Source organism: Eufriesea mexicana, unplaced genomic scaffold (genome assembly GCF_001483705.2).
Source record: "Eufriesea mexicana isolate 0111107269 unplaced genomic scaffold, ASM148370v2 scaffold3780, whole genome shotgun sequence".
Lineage (NCBI taxonomy): Eukaryota > Metazoa > Arthropoda > Insecta > Hymenoptera > Apidae > Eufriesea > Eufriesea mexicana.
Window position 1 is genome coordinate 583,271 of NW_016911795.1, and position 16,868 is coordinate 600,138.

General features: G+C 27.2%; 5 protein-coding genes across 7 annotated transcripts; 3 read left to right on the forward strand and 2 right to left on the reverse strand.

Annotated features, from left to right (window-relative positions):
• Positions 1-65: 65 nt before the first annotated feature.
• On the forward strand, positions 66-5,136 carry Marf (Mitochondrial assembly regulatory factor). Of its 3 annotated transcripts, XM_017905243.1 has the most exons (14): positions 515-587; positions 691-778; positions 1,261-1,547; positions 1,623-1,749; positions 1,835-2,228; positions 2,324-2,431; positions 2,753-2,773; positions 3,072-3,225; positions 3,321-3,459; positions 3,537-3,850; positions 3,922-4,217; positions 4,279-4,446; positions 4,526-4,722; positions 4,809-5,136. In XM_017905243.1, exons 3-14 carry the CDS (start codon positions 1,370-1,372, stop codon positions 5,011-5,013), a joined length of 2,301 nt encoding a protein of 766 aa, XP_017760732.1. In that variant the 5' UTR covers positions 515-587; positions 691-778; positions 1,261-1,369; the 3' UTR covers positions 5,014-5,136. The 3 variants fall into 3 exon arrangements, with proteins under 3 accessions (XP_017760733.1, XP_017760732.1, XP_017760734.1); XM_017905244.1 differs by lacking the exons at positions 515-587; positions 691-778 and adding an exon at positions 66-220; XM_017905245.1 differs by lacking the exon at positions 2,753-2,773 and having other exon boundaries at positions 4,809-5,134.
• A 906-nt stretch (positions 5,137-6,042) lies between these two features.
• Positions 6,043-6,664, forward strand: Coa8 (Cytochrome c oxidase assembly factor 8). Its single transcript, XM_017905369.1, has 3 exons — positions 6,043-6,127; positions 6,202-6,393; positions 6,464-6,664. The coding sequence occupies exons 1-3, from the start codon at positions 6,080-6,082 to the stop codon at positions 6,662-6,664; spliced, it is 441 nt and encodes a 146-aa protein (XP_017760858.1). The 5' UTR covers positions 6,043-6,079.
• Positions 6,665-6,889: 225 nt separating this feature from the next.
• On the reverse strand, positions 6,890-9,275 carry LOC108551140 (putative leucine-rich repeat-containing protein DDB_G0290503). The gene is made up of 8 exons (XM_017905180.1): positions 9,231-9,275; positions 8,952-9,147; positions 8,534-8,871; positions 8,199-8,438; positions 8,044-8,144; positions 7,724-7,937; positions 7,429-7,647; positions 6,890-7,288 (listed from the first exon to the last, which is right to left on the reverse strand). The coding sequence occupies exons 1-8, from the start codon at positions 9,273-9,275 to the stop codon at positions 6,890-6,892; spliced, it is 1,752 nt and encodes a 583-aa protein (XP_017760669.1).
• A 2,026-nt stretch (positions 9,276-11,301) lies between these two features.
• LOC108551272 (kinesin-like protein KIFC1) lies at positions 11,302-14,781 on the reverse strand. Its single transcript, XM_017905370.1, has 5 exons — positions 13,784-14,781; positions 12,525-13,703; positions 12,147-12,444; positions 11,796-12,070; positions 11,302-11,722 (listed from the first exon to the last, which is right to left on the reverse strand). Exons 1-5 carry the CDS (start codon positions 14,779-14,781, stop codon positions 11,302-11,304), a joined length of 3,171 nt encoding a protein of 1,056 aa, XP_017760859.1.
• A 975-nt stretch (positions 14,782-15,756) lies between these two features.
• LOC108551258 (translocon-associated protein subunit gamma) lies at positions 15,757-16,808 on the forward strand. The gene is made up of 4 exons (XM_017905356.1): positions 15,757-16,003; positions 16,178-16,305; positions 16,414-16,505; positions 16,593-16,808. Exons 1-4 carry the CDS (start codon positions 15,874-15,876, stop codon positions 16,789-16,791), a joined length of 549 nt encoding a protein of 182 aa, XP_017760845.1. The 5' UTR covers positions 15,757-15,873; the 3' UTR covers positions 16,792-16,808.
• Positions 16,809-16,868: the final 60 nt, after the last annotated feature.

Sequence of the window (16,868 nt, forward strand, 5' to 3'; positions counted from 1 at the left end):
AATCGCGATATTATTTAAAAAGAAGTCTTCATTAACTCAATGTCACGTGTTTGTTACCATTTCCAATCAGTTCACATGTGAACTTATTCCAATGTTCTTCGATCTAATCAGTAATTTATTGAAAAATTTTGTAATACTGAAATGTTAATCACTGTTTTACGTATAATTAAATTTATATTTAATTAAAAATATGATATTAAAAGAATTGTAATTATTAACGGTAAGATTGCAATTTTGTAAAGTAGATGAAGTTTTGTTAGAGGTTAAGTTTCAGCGAACGCTTAAAATTGTTAATATGTTTAAGGTTTTCCTGAACAAATCTTATTTTCCTCAAATACAATTTTTTTAATAATAAATAGATGATATTTATTGTTTAATTAATGTGCATGGTGAAATATATTATCATTTTAAGAATAAAATAAATAGACGTAGAAAGATCTGTTGCAATCATTTTGTATAATATGTTCGTTAAATTAGTTGAATTTATAAATATCACAGTTCATATAAATGACGACTTAAGTAATTTATTCAGTATGGAAATATAATGTTATATTATGTAATTTACTTATACCACATAGAAAAATCGGGTAAACATCTTCCTTTGAATATTTCACAAAATATATAAACTATCTTATACATTAATGTTAAATTAGATATATAAATATTGTCATATGATGATAATTGTTTTAGAAGATTTGGGCTCTAACGGAGGCATTCAAACTTACATCTCATATATTATATTACAACAAAGGACACTTCAATGACTAAAGACAAAAAGGTTTTAATGCATATTAAAATGTTTCATAGCACTTAATATGTGTGGTAGATTTCATATAGACAGTTATATGTACATATATTAGTAAATGTATACTAATGACTATAAATTTAAAACATAAGTTTTTACCTTTTTGAAACATATAAATTTAAAATCTATGATGTAGAACATTTCAATGTATTATATTATATGGTCCTTGATAAAATGAATTTCACTCTTGCAAGTAATTATAATTGGAATAACCCATATTTTTTTTTATGTTTCATTTTCATAGTTGAATAAAATAGTTATAATGTTGCTTAATATATGTATTATTATATATTTAACATACATTTTGTGTACAGTTACATAGATTCAGAAGGAAACTCATTATCTATTATGTATTTTTTAAGTTTATACAACTGTGCATAATATATGTATGTAACCCTGTAGATAAAAATTGTTGTTAGAAGGTACTTAATTATTGCTTCTTTTTATGATTTCAGTTGATCCTGCATGCTGTGCACTACATCATCGTCCTGCCTAAAATATTGCACTGTATTTTTTGTTACTTTGCCAAATACATTACATACACAATAAATTAATTAAAAAGTTATGGCTGCTTACATCAATCGTACAATGTCTATGATTGGAGGAGACAGCCACTTGAGATCAACAGATATAAGAACTGATAATTCTCCTCTTCAGATTTTTGTTAAAGCCAAGAAAAAGATCAATGACATATTTGTGGAAATAGAAGACTACGTGCAAGACACTGTAGGATTTATGAAATGTAAGTAATTCACTCCATATGGAATAGGACAACTAAGTTATAATATTAAATGTCTTTATCAAAATTTTTGTATAGCATTGCAAACAGATCGTAATATTGTCACTAAAGAAGAAGCGCAAAGAATTGAAAGCTATGTTAATAAGGTTCATGCAATCAGAGACATACTTAAAAGGGATCACATGAAAGTTGCATTTTTTGGAAGGTATCTAGATAGAATTGGTGTTAAAGTTAATAATTTCAAATTAATAATTAATAGTCTCAAATTATATATTGTATAAATATTATAGAACCAGCAATGGAAAGAGTACAGTTATTAATGCAATGTTACGTGATAAAATTTTGCCAAGTGGCATAGGACATACAACAAACTGCTTTTTGCAAGTTGAAGGTTCAGATAATGGTGAATCTTACTTAATCACAGAAGGATCAAATGAGAAACAACCTGTCCAATCAGTTGGACAATTAGGTCATGCCCTCTGTAAAGAAAAGTTATGTGAAAGTCATTTAGTGAGAATATTTTGGCCAAAAGAAAAGTGTTTACTACTAAGAGATGATGTAGTATTTGTTGATAGTCCTGGAGTAGATGTGACACCAAATTTAGATGAATGTATTGATAAACATTGTTTGGATGCGGATGTTTTTGTTCTAGTAGCTAATGCAGAATCTACTTTAATGGTGACTGTAAGTAATTTAGTATATAAGTAACCATTTTTGTTATATTCTACATTTCTTTTTTTTACTTCAAATTATGTTTGTTTATAATGGAATAATTACAGGAAAAAAATTTCTTCCACAAAGTGTCTACAAAATTATCTAAACCAAATATTTTTATCCTAAATAATAGATGGGATGCATCTGCTTTAGAACCAGAATTTTTTGAACAGGTATGTGCTATATGAAGTTATACAAATAGGTATTACTTAAATACAAATTTTATAATAGCATTATAACAAAGTAATTAAAATAGTGTTTTTAAATCTATTTTGTTAAAAATGAATTAGACTTTTTATGTAAAACGGTTCTAAAGTCTTTTTTATTAAAGCTGGTACTACATATTAAGGTTATTGTCTCAAAATTTGTTTGCTTATAAACAATTTAATATTAATATTTAAAAATATATATGAAGCACAAATTCATTAATAAATAGCTGTATGCAGTGGCAGCTTTATTCAAGTAATTCACATAATACCCCATTTATCTCTTAGCTGGTCAAAGAGCAAAAAGAGGTAAGTTATTTTATTTTATAAATTTTATTATTTATAGTGGAACTTATATTTGTTGGCTATAAGATATTATTTTGTCATATATACTTTTGATTAAAAATAAAATCAATGATGCACTATGCATGAAGAAGTATGTATCTAAAATAAAGTTAAATAGAATATTCTTTTAATAATTCATTATGTCGCATTAATTTTATGCTTATAATATACAACAGAAATCTTAATACTGGCTTCTTGCTTTTTATGTTATTTTACAATTTATTATGTAATTTGTGTTTATTTATAATGTACATTTGTGTAGGTAAGAGCACAGCATCAAGAGCGGGCTGTCGATTTCTTATCAAAAGAATTAAAAGTTTATTCACCTAAAGATGCCGAAGAACGAGTTTTCTTCATTTCAGCAAAAGAAACTCTTCAAGCTCGTCTACAAGAACAACGTGGCCAACCTGCCCATAGTAAGATTCTTAGGTTCTTTATTCATATTTTAAATATAAATCTTACAAACAATTTATTTTCGATATGTTCTATTTTTGTTTTTTTCTTTTTGTAGATGGTGCCCTAGCAGAAGGATTTCAAAATCGTTATTTCGAATTTCAAGATTTCGAACGAAAATTTGAAGAATGTATATCGAAGTCTGCGGTAAAAACAAAATTTGAACAGCATTCCCAACGCGGGAAACATATTGCTACGTAAATAATTTATTATTTGTTCAATACTATCTAAACATTTATTTTTTAATGTATAAAATGAAAAATGTTTTTTTCAGAGAAATACGACAAACTCTAGATGAAATACTAGAAAGAACACAGCGAATGAAAAGTGAACAATTGCATATTAAAAAGGACGTCCATGACAAATTAAATTACACAGAACAACAGTTAATGTTGCTAACTCAGGAAATGAAAGACAAAATTCATCATATGGTTGAAGATGTAGAGCAAAAAGTGTCTAAAGCTTTAAGCGAAGAAATTCGTAGATTAGCTGCACTTGTTGATGAATTCAGCGTACCGTTTCATACAGATTCTCTAGTCTTAAATGTATATAAACGGGAACTTCATGCGCATGTAGAAAATGGTTTAGGTATTATTATTTCTAAATTTATTTATCATTCTATAATTGTGTACAAATTTCAATTTTATATTATTACATAGGTGCTAATTTAAGAGCAAGACTCAGCACCGCGTTGGCAATGAATATTGAAAACTCACAAAGAGAAATGACAGAACGAATGGCAAGTTTATTGCCAGAGAATAAGAAACAAATGTCATTAAATATTTTACCAAGGCGAGAACCATTCGAAATTTTATACAGATTAAATTGTGATAATTTATGTGCAGATTTTCACGAAGATCTAGAATTTCGGTTCTCTTGGGGAGTTACAGCTATAATTAATAGATTTGCAAGTAGACATGAAAGAAAGTTAACTATCGCTAATTATTCTCAAGAGGTAAAACAATTTATTTAACTTCTGTGATAATAAAATTATTACTTAATTTGTTTATTTGTAGATACCACCTGCAATTATGTCTCCCACAGAAAGCATTGATTCTGTAAAATTTATGTCAAGTACCCCAAATTATCAACCAAGACCTGATGATTGGTCATGGGCTACTAAAATTGCTGTAGCGTCTATAACTTCACAAGGTACAATGGGAGGGCTCATAGTTGCTGGATTTGTGAGTACATTCGATAAATCTTCTTCGTTATTAATACTATATTATAAATACCTTTATTTTACTGAAACTATTTTTTAAGATGTTGAAAACAATTGGTTGGAGACTTATAGCTGTAACTGGTGTTATATACGGTGCTTTATATCTTTACGAACGATTAACATGGACTAATAAAGCAAAAGAACGTGAATTTAAAAATCAGTATGTATCTCATGCTACAAAAAAATTGAAGTTAATAGTAGATCTTACATCTGCAAATTGCAGTCATCAAGTACAACAGTAAGTTTTAGTTTTATTTTATTAAATTACTTAAATAACTTTGTTTTTAGAAAATTAATTTTAATGCTGTTTATATACAATTACAGAGAATTGTCTAGCACTTTTGCACGTTTGTGTCATTTAGTAGATGATGCAACATCTGAAATGGATAGCGAATTAAAGAATATTGCAAGTACAGTACGTATACTTGAAGAAGCAACTAGTAGCGCTAAAGTTTTACGAAATAAAGCTAATTATTTAATAAATGAACTTGATTTGTTTGATGCAGCATATTTGAAGTCTTTAAATTAGGTATAAAACATTTAGGTATTAAACGTTTTTAGAAAATAATATTAATGATCATTTGCAGTGATTGAACATCACTGTTTCGGAAAATATATCTACGCATGGACTACGTATAATTAATACAACTTATAATATCAGCAGTATACTAATAAACGCATGCCTAGGTGTATTTTTTGAAATCATCAATTATGCATATAGAAGGAATGTTTTTACAAGAAAACCTCTAGTCTTTAATGCAAGAAACTTCTCGAAATTGGTCATCTTATAGAATTTTTATCGAATTTCTTGTAATTCAGGAAAAAGTAATTCTTTTTTAAGGATTAATCCGTTGACTAGAGCACATCATTATACTTATTGATAAAAATGCAAATTTCATTTAGATAAGCCTAAAAAATGTTTATTTAGCTGCTTGCAGTTACTGCACGATGTGAAACAATAAGTTCAGTACTACATCGATTCAATAATAAAACAATAAATATGTTGAAGGCATATATGTATGCTTTTCGTATATATTAATAGATCTGTATCGGTGTACATTTACACTTTTTGTATATACCGATAGATCTATGACAACATATATATACGCCTTCCTAGTCAAAGGGTTAATACAAAATGTCTTACATTGATAGACTGCCAATGAATTTTTGAATATTCCTTTTATTGATTTATTTAATCGAATGAGTTATCATGAAAGAAGATATCTTTTTGAAAATACAATACCAGTCTTTCGAAAATTTTCATAAAATCCAAATATATAAATAATTGATTTGTATTCAGATCTATTACAGAAATAATAGAATTTTATTTATATAGTAAATGAAATTATGGAATTATTAGATTTATTAGATTATATTTATAAAAAGGCTTACGTTATTATATTAATAAAAGGTTGTTTGTTGTGTAAAAATTGTTTTTATTCTTTTATTATTCTGCATATGAATATTGTTAACTCGAATTTAGTATAAGATTGTATTGTAAGATGATGAGAGATTAAACGTGGATGAAGTATATGAATAAAGTAAATATAACCACATGAATCATGTTTGAAATTTTAAAATAACTTGAATTCACAATGTCGCATGTAAAACGCTGTAACAATATAATCCGATTATACAGTAATGTAAGTTGTTTATTGTTTACGTTATTATAACTTCTGACAAAACTGCGTATATTCAATATTTCCATTTTAACTAGAAAATATCTCCTAACCTAAAAACTCCTATTGACTTAATTGGACCGCCTGATCCAATTTCGAATTTAAGACCAATAATTTTTGCAAAATCTGAGAATGAAAGCGAACTAGAGAAGAGATACAGAAAAGCTAGAGAAGACACACAAACATGGAATCAAAATTTTTGGACGAAACATAACAATAATTTTATGAAGGTGTGACATAGTGTTACTTGATATCATTACAAAAAATATTTCAAATTTTATTTTGTTGAATGTATCATAGGAACGTGAACAGTTTCAAGAAACACTAAAGGCAGAAGGGAAAACGTCGATTACCGCAGATGATATGTCAGTATTTTACAAACACTTCTTAGATAAAAATTGGCAGATGCACTTAAATTATAATACTTTGTGGTATAAGAAAAATATTAAATTATTATTTCTTGAGATCAGAGTAAGAATATCAAAATTAAAATTTAAATAATCAACAATATTCAATGAACATGATGTATTGTATATATTTACAATGTAGTAAATCCATATTTATGCTTTATTTATAAGCTGCCAAAGTAGAATGTATGTATTATAATATACATAAATACTATCAAGTTTTTGTAATTTATTAATTGGTATTTAGTTGTACTGACTATTTTAAAAGTCTTTGATATAAATAATTCTAAGTAAATTTAATTGTGCGCATGTTATATAACTATTCATTTTTATAAATATTTCTCATGCCATTCTGACACATTTGATTTCTTAAACATCTTATCTCATGATCTTTCTTCTCAATAATCAATGCCATGTATCTATGCTGTTGTCTTTCACAGATGAGTTTTTTTTTATATTCTCTTGTAGATTGATGTAACGCCTGATAAGCAAATTTTGCAATGATAATTGCCTTTTGTTTCTCTCCTTTCAAGTAATCTATTTTAGCTAGAAGTGTTTTACATTTTTCGCATTGTGATACTTTATTTAATTTATTATCAGTTTTATCCAATGTTATTTGCAAAAATTCATTTCTCTGTTTTTCTTTGTGTAATTCATCTTTAAGTTGATTAAATTCGGATGCAACTTGCTGGACCATGCCCTCACTCTCATGTAATAACTGACAGAAATGGGTACTTATTAATATAATGTTTTTATTCAAATTAAGAATTATTGAAAAATAATTTATTAATAATTATTAATAATTATTAAAATAAATGATTGAAAAGTAGTAAATTATCTTTAAGATAAATAAAATACCTTCTTCTGCTTCAAAATTGTTTTATTTTGCTCCTCTATAATCTTTTCTTTTATTCTCAATTCAGATAAATGATTTTCTTCATGAGTTTCTAATTTCTGTTTCAGGCAATTACAAGTCTTTTTTTCTTCACATAAACAATTTTCTAGATCCTCTACTTTCTCTTTCATCTCTTTGGTAATTAATTGCAACATATTTTTTATCTTTGATAACTCAATCTTCTGTGAATATAATTTAAATCAGTACAAAGTGATAATTTGTTTCCTTTTGTTTAAATTATGTATACTTTTATCTTACTTTGTCAGATAATTGTTTATTTTTTTGTTCCATACTATGTTGTTGATTATTACATATACCAGTTACCTCACATATTCTCCTTTTTTGAATATTAATTACATTTGTAAGTTCTAAAATCATATCCATAAATTCTGCTCTCTCTCTATTCAAAGCATTTTCCTTTTCTTTAACAGCATATTTCATCCTATTCACTTCTTTCTCAACCTCTTCACACCTTGTATGATTGAAGCATGTATTTAATATCTGAAGTGATTCTTATGTTACATATTGAAGAAACAAGAATTTACATTCCCATTTATATCAAACATAACAAAAATTACTTTTTAGATTCATCCTCAGATAAAGATTGTAATCTACCTTTCAATTCATCACGTTCTTGCATCAGATCTGTATTTTTATGTGTAATTTCGATTATCTGTTGCTGAAAGGATAATTATTTTACACTTAATGAAAATCAATTTTTGCATCTACATACTTGTAATTTTGTAATCTCATTCAATAACTCATTTCTATCTGTTTTAACTGAATCTGTTTGATTTTTTGACTGTTTCACTAAATCCATCGCAACTTTTCTTTGTTCTTCAGCTGTTTCCAATGCTTCTTTTAAACAAGCTGCTCTCTGTGCACTGTCTTCTTTCAGACAATTTAAACTGCAAGTCAGAGATTTCAATTTGTTTTCAAGTTCTTTAGTGCGTTTTTTTTCATTTAAGAGATCCTACAAATTAAGTGCTATATCAATTTAAATATACAAAAAATAATTATTGTAAATAAAACCTTTTGAACTATTTCGAAAATTTTCCTGTCTTTTACACAAATGTTTCCTATGATATGATCTACTTTTTCTAATTCATTTGTAACATCCTTATCTATTCCTATTTGTGATTTTCTCTGTTTTATTGCTTCATTTTGCATACAATTTGTGCCTAAATTATTTGTACTCAATGCAACATGAAAATTATCTTTTGTAGGAATAGTTTGCTCGTTTTTCTCTTCGTATGTATCAATTATTTTATCCTGAGTATATAATTTATAAAATTGTGAAGTTAAATTTACTTGATCAGATTTACTTTGTTTCTCTGGCTCTTGTAATTCTTTATTAATTACATCATTATTTATATTAGCTTCATCTTTGTAACGTGTCTCAGCTACTAAATAATTTTTTATTAACAATATATTTTTTTATGTTAATATAACATTATTTTCAGATTGGCTAGTGACATTGATATACCTTCATTTAATGTAGCTCTTTTATAGAAATGTAATTTTCGGCGTGTTTTGCAAGTTCCTAAATTACATGGTATTCTCTTTTTATTATCACATGGTAAATGTTCTTCAGTACAGTTGAGCCTATTGTATAACTCTTTCAAAGACAAAATTTGATGGCCGCAATCACAATGTTTACTAAAATTATTGTATATACTGCACTGCATAAAATATGTAACTTTATTATACATTACTATTTTCCTATCTAGTTAGGAAATCTAGTTATATGTTATATTGTATTTACTTTTTTACATATCTCATGAGGATACAAATTATATTTTTCTTCCATTCTTTGCAATTTAGAAATAATAACAAGTTGTTTGTTCAAGGCATCAAGACGTGTCGAAATATTGTACATTCCAAATTTTAATCAATACCTTAAAAATATTTCTCATAATATTAATTTATATTTTTTTATCAGATTCTGAATTGTTGACATTTAAATAGGTAATACAGCAAATGATACACATGAAATTGTTGGATATCTATCTTGCATAGATTGTCTTTTTTTTTGTATGTAATCTTTTGATGTAATTATTGATGTATATTTACAAAATTTATTTTGAATAAACATTACAACATTTTTTCGAATAGCAACTCATTTAAAAAAGTAACGCACACAATGCAATATAATGGTAATGGACAACTATTTACTACTAACAAACGTAGATGTTCTTAAGTACCATTATTTGTGCAATGTTTCGTCGTTATTTAAAGTTATTTAAGCAAAAACACTCGTATTATATATCGTGGAATATTTTGTTTCTTTGGGGATTTGGATTATGGATAGCTCTATGTACAAGTAATATGTATCATTCAATCATTTCAGGACAACAAGGTAAATGTTACATTTTTATAAAATAAATTTATTTAATTAACATAATATTTTTCGGTCAGCTATGTTGTTTTATTTGTACAATTTAGATTTTGTAACTGCATATAATATTTCAACACAAACAGAGACTATAGAAGATATCTTACATACTTCACGTAAAAATATCTTTTGTAACATGATATTAATATTAAAAACTGTCTTCCAATATATGTACGTATTTGTATCTATATCTTTCGTAATACTTTTCATATGTTATAAATGCGAAAAAAGAATGATAATGATATGGAGTAATATGTAAGTACAAATTTTCTATTGTATAAAATAAGTAATTATTTATTTAATTTCAATATAATTCCACAGGATATGCAGCATTTACTCAATTGTTTCTTATGTTACAACTTTTATAAGGAGTTTTACAAAAAATATTTTCTTGAATATAAATGATGCAAATGAAAATTATTCTACTGTATTAGAATCTAAATTGATTGCTAATTCTGAAGTTAATACAAATTACTTCCAAGGGATATTCAGTTCTGGTGATGAAGAAGTTAAATGGACTTTGAACAACAAAAATAAAAATATGTCAGATACACGTATAAATAATGTTCAAAATGAAATTATTTTTAGTAGCTATACACTGCTGATTTTCAACAATTGTGAACTCTACCAATACTTCATTAATCAACAATTCAAAAATCATTTATTGACGAAGTATTTCGTATGTAAAAATTCGAAATATATAAAAAGTAATCGGGAAACTTCAAATAATGATAAAAAAAATGACAATCTTTTACCGAAAAAGGTCATACAAAGAGGTATTGTTAGTTCTTCTCCGGAATTTAAAAAATTCTTAATAAATTTAAAGAAATCTCAATTTTTTTATCCATGCATGTTACAAGTATCCGCAAGTTATATGATTCGTATAAAAACTATTTACAATTAATTATTTTACATGTGTCATTTCCAATAAAATATTTTTATCTGGATGAAATTTTTGTTTTAAACTTATAAAATTTAAATATACTAAAAAAATGAAATATTCTTTAGTTAAATCGCATATTTTTGATCAAAGAACAACAATTACGTATAATTTATAAATAGAGAAAATCAAAGCAAATCAAATTAGTTATTTATTATACTAATACGTATTACAATTATTTATAAAAAATTTTTCATGAAAACAATTTTCATGTAAAGCTTATAAAAGAACATAATAGTTCAAAAATTATTTTTTTATTACATAAAATTTTTTGAAAATTTGATAATTAAAATGGGATAAAACGAAACTGTAATTCAACTAAAAGAAACAGAATGTACCGAATATCTGTATTAAGAATATACTTTACATTAAACTATTTACAGTTTTTGGTACAATTTAAAAAAAAAAGATGAAGATATAAAAAAGAGATTCTTCGAACGTTTAAAATAACTTAGATAATATTAAAAATTTGTAATTGTAACAATGGTGTTTCGTAGAACTTTATGCGGCATTCTGTAAAATTGTTCGCGTCCTTTTTGCACTACCTGTTTTACAACTGTTTACATTACTAGCAAATCGCAACGAATTTAATGTTTCATTGTAACATTCGTCTAAAGGTGATATATTTAGTAACATCAGAGTTTTCGAATTACCGCCTAAAGATGGCATTAGTAAATGAGTGAGTTTTGAGTTTCTGTATGGAATGTGTTCCTGTTTTTTTAAAAGAGCAAGGATGACATTTCCCAGATTTGCCAGCGATTTATTTATATTTTTCGTTTCTGCTAATCGTATGGATTCTTCACCTTTTAACCTTTCAGATCCTGCTAAGTCAACTAAGTTAAGATTTCCTATTGAAACCTCTTCTTTCGTCTGATGCGTTCCAATAAGTTTTATTCTTGCTACTGAATGCGATCTTGACGATCTAAAAAATTAAATTTTCAAATTATATACAAACCTATCATATTTCTACTTTTAAAATAGAAAATATGACGTACCGTTCATTCGACTGGGTAGCCGCAACTGCTCTATTACACTGTGCTGTTAAAAGACATTCATGTAATTCTTCAGGACTATGAATTTCCTCTATTTTGAGATTGCTAACGTACAAGTCGTGTCCTTTATTATCAGCCATTCTAATTTCATGCATCTTTGGCTGAGAATCAAGTAAATCAACAATATGCTCATTATAAATTTCAAGAAAACTGGCTTGTATTTGGTACTTCCAACCAAGTAATTCAAATTGTTTCATTTCTTGGAATATATGTCGCACCTAAATTATAAAAAAAAATATATATATTTAATTTTATATGGCAGTAATTAAAATATATGTATAAGATGATATATACCGTTCTAGGAATCATGCCTTCTGTTTCAATGCCTGGTAAACCTTCCATTGTATATGTTTTACCAGAACCAGTCTGGCCATATGCAAATACACAGACATTATACCCTTCTAAGGCAGACTGAACTAACAAAGCTAATTCTTCAAAAATATCTTCTTGTCTAGCAGTTGGTGGAAAAACTTTATCAAAAGAAAATTCTTGTCTGGTTCCTCTTGGTTTTCCGCTACAACTAACTGCATCAGAGCCATCAAATTTTCCCACTTCAATAGTACATTCATCTATAAAGTTCATAGCACACATCCTGTTGACAAAAAAAATGATTTTTTTATGAAATATATTACATTTTAAACTCATAAAATATTTTAAAAATATAATACATACGTTTTTCCAAACTCATTTAAAGTCCTGGGACGAACCCTACAAAATACTCTGATATTTCCTTTTAACTCTTGTATCGCATTATGTAGGATTCTACGATCTTTGTCCATTGTATGAACCAAGGATTGCAATTCACTTTTAACTGTATTGAGTTCTTCATTGATCTTATTTTGAACTTCTAAGCTTGTTTCCAAGTCTTTTATTACAAGTTCATGTTTTAGCAATATTGTTTCTTGAGAAGAACATTTTGCTTTAAATTCTTCTAGAATATTTGAAACATTTTTACATGATTCCTCTGATTCTTTCAAACGTTTTGTTAAATTTTCTCTTTCTTCTTGCACTTTATTCATTTCTACTTTTAGTTCTTTAAGTTCACTATCCAATGCTTTATTCAAAGTTCCATATTCTTCTGCTTTTGCTTTATATACATTTTCATTTGCCTTTAATGTATTCATTTGTTCTTCAAGTTCATTATACTTTGATGAAGTTTCTTTATATTTTTGTCGTATATTAGACAACTCATCACTTGTGTAGGCCAATCGACCCTTTAAGTCCCATTTAGAAGGTTTAGATGCGATATTCTGTACTTTTTTGCCCATAGTAATCTGACTAGATTTGATGGTAGTATTATTTGCTAATGTAGTACCAGTTCGTTGCATGGTTGTTGATTTAACAGGAGGCTTAGCAAATGACTTCTTAATTTCCCCATGAGTAATGGGAACAGTAGCTGATCTTTTTACACCTTTAGTGGTAATAGAAGACATAGTCTTTGATCTACTTAGATTTTGCTTAGATGGTGGTTTATTTTCATTTGTACACTTTGTAGCAATATTGATTGTACTTTTAGCTTTTGTCAATGTGTCAGAAACACCATTAGAGCTTGTATGAGGCAGATCATTACCTTCTGTTTCAATGCCTGGTAAACCTTCCATTGTATATGTTTTACCAGAACCAGTCTGGCCATATGCAAATACACAGACATTATACCCTTCTAAGGCAGACTGAACTAACAAAGCTAATTCTTCAAAAATATCTTCTTGTCTAGCAGTTGGTGGAAAAACTTTATCAAAAGAAAATTCTTGTCTGGTTCCTCTTGGTTTTCCGCTACAACTAACTGCATCAGAGCCATCAAATTTTCCCACTTCAATAGTACATTCATCTATAAAGTTCATAGCACACATCCTGTTGACAAAAAAAATGATTTTTTTATGAAATATATTACATTTTAAACTCATAAAATATTTTAAAAATATAATACATACGTTTTTCCAAACTCATTTAAAGTCCTGGGACGAACCCTACAAAATACTCTGATATTTCCTTTTAACTCTTGTATCGCATTATGTAGGATTCTACGATCTTTGTCCATTGTATGAACCAAGGATTGCAATTCACTTTTAACTGTATTGAGTTCTTCATTGATCTTATTTTGAACTTCTAAGCTTGTTTCCAAGTCTTTTATTACAAGTTCATGTTTTAGCAATATTGTTTCTTGAGAAGAACATTTTGCTTTAAATTCTTCTAGAATATTTGAAACATTTTTACATGATTCCTCTGATTCTTTCAAACGTTTTGTTAAATTTTCTCTTTCTTCTTGCACTTTATTCATTTCTACTTTTAGTTCTTTAAGTTCACTATCCAATGCTTTATTCAAAGTTCCATATTCTTCTGCTTTTGCTTTATATACATTTTCATTTGCCTTTAATGTATTCATTTGTTCTTCAAGTTCATTATACTTTGATGAAGTTTCTTTATATTTTTGTCGTATATTAGACAACTCATCACTTGTGTAGGCCAATCGACCCTTTAAGTCCCATTTAGAAGGTTTAGATGCGATATTCTGTACTTTTTTGCCCATAGTAATCTGACTAGATTTGATGGTAGTATTATTTGCTAATGTAGTACCAGTTCGTTGCATGGTTGTTGATTTAACAGGAGGCTTAGCAAATGACTTCTTAATTTCCCCATGAGTAATGGGAACAGTAGCTGATCTTTTTACACCTTTAGTGGTAATAGAAGACATAGTCTTTGATCTACTTAGATTTTGCTTAGATGGTGGTTTATTTTCATTTGTACACTTTGTAGCAATATTGATTGTACTTTTAGCTTTTGTCAATGTGTCAGAAACACCATTAGAGCTTGTATGAGGCAGATCATTTTGGTCTTTTGTCATTTTTTGATTATGTGTTTTCATGCTGATACTTATTGTGCTAACTGATTTCGTTAAATTAATTTTTGGCTTTGGCAAGCGTGACTCCATCTATATAAATTTATTAATTAATATACTAATAATAAAAAGAAATTATATAATTTAAAAATATATAAGTAAACCCATACATGCAAAATCAAAACTTTTAATGCATTATTTAATTCTTATTAAACGAATTTATTCCTCTTCTAGAGTTCATGCTTCTTTATTTTCTGCTTCACTTTCTACTTAAAAATCATTTCCAATAATACAAATTCAATTACTTAAATAAAATTACATAAAACTTAAAATACATTGTTCGTGATAAGAAATTTATATACGAACTATACTACTATCTAATGCAAACAACTATCTAATAAAACAAACCTCGTATCCCAAATTAATACAATCAAGTCCTTTGTAATCACACGTTTATAAATTATTTGTTTACTGTTAAATTACCTAATTATTTCATAATAATAAATTTATTTAATATGCGAATACATTTTTTGTTTTTGCTTTCGTCATAAAATAAAGTTGATCACAATACTCGCAGAAGAAGGAAGAGAAACGATGCTTTATTTTACTTTACACAGTCAAACGACAGTTAAATAATATCCATTGAATTTATTTGAACTCGAATTTACTTGAATACAACCAATCAGAGAACAGCAAATGTAGCAACCAATCACTAGAATGTATACAAAGGGCTTAACCAATGAGAACTTATACTAAGAGCAATGGTTACTATGTAACTTACTTTATAGCACATTAGCAATTTTACGATTTTTTTCTTATTGATATTATGTAGAGAAATTAATAAATTTTAACTAAAATAATTTTATAAATAAATAAATGACAACTAAATAAATCCTTTGTGAAAACTACTTTTTAATCAATTTTGAAATCTGTAAGAAGTAGAAGAAACAGAAAATGGTAGATTACTTCCTAACCGAACAAAAAGTTTAGAGGAAAATACTTCAGATGGCAGAATTTGTGCATCCATCGATATGACGTTTCTGCGGACACGTTGTCACATCACCTCCACAGAGTCGGCTCTTATTGGTGTGCACAAAGGTAACAATATTATTTTCAATTTGTACGGAAGTAGTGTAACGCTTATTTTGGAATAAGTTAAAAGTACTTGAGAAAACGGCTTAAAAGATGTCAGGAAAATCAAAAGCATTTACAAAAGAAGAAGAACTCCTTCTTCAAGACTTCTCAAGAAATGTATCAACGAAATCATCTGCTTTATTTTATGGCAATGCTTTCATTGTTTCGGCAATTCCCATCTGTGAGTATATATTCTTGAAAAGTTTATAAATACAATTCATACTATTATTTCATTAACATTTATAAATTTTATGAAGAATTTTAGTATATGTTTCTATTATAGTTTTGTGAATAAATAAATAATTATATGAAAATTGCAATTTGTTTAGAGATAACCTCAATTTTTATGTTATAGGGCTTTTTTGGAGGATTCATTTGATCGACATCTACGCCAATTTAATTTCCTTTGTTTTAGTTACATTAGCGAGTACATACGCTCTTGCGCTCGCGTATAAAAATACGAAATTTGTGTTGAAGCATAAGGTATAATAAATTCATAACAGAATGTTTTATTAATATAATTTTGTAAGAAATATATTATTATACTTATGTTTTTGGAATTTACTAAAAAATATTTGTACTTTTTAATAGATTGCAGTAAAAAGGGAAGATGCAGTTACAAAGGAAATGAGTAGAAAATTAGCAGAAGACAAGAAAATGAGCAAAAAAGAAAAGGATGAAAGGTAAAGAATAATGAAATTCAAAATATATTAAACTTATTAAATGTAAAGTTAATTAGAAACTGAAATGTATAATGATCAAATTTTCAGAATTTTATGGAAGAAAAATGAAGTAGCTGATTATGAAGCAACAACATTTTCCATATTCTATAATAATGCTTTATTCCTAGCTCTTGTAATTGTATCATCTTTCTACATCTTGAAAACATTTACACCAGCTGTAAATTATATACTTTCCGTGGGTGCGACGAGTGCGTTGCTAGCGTTATTATCAACTGGATCTCAATAAAATTTTATTGTATGAAATGTGTGGTGTAACCATTAAAATCATCAGATACCTTTGTAAGATTAGAATTGTTTTGATAA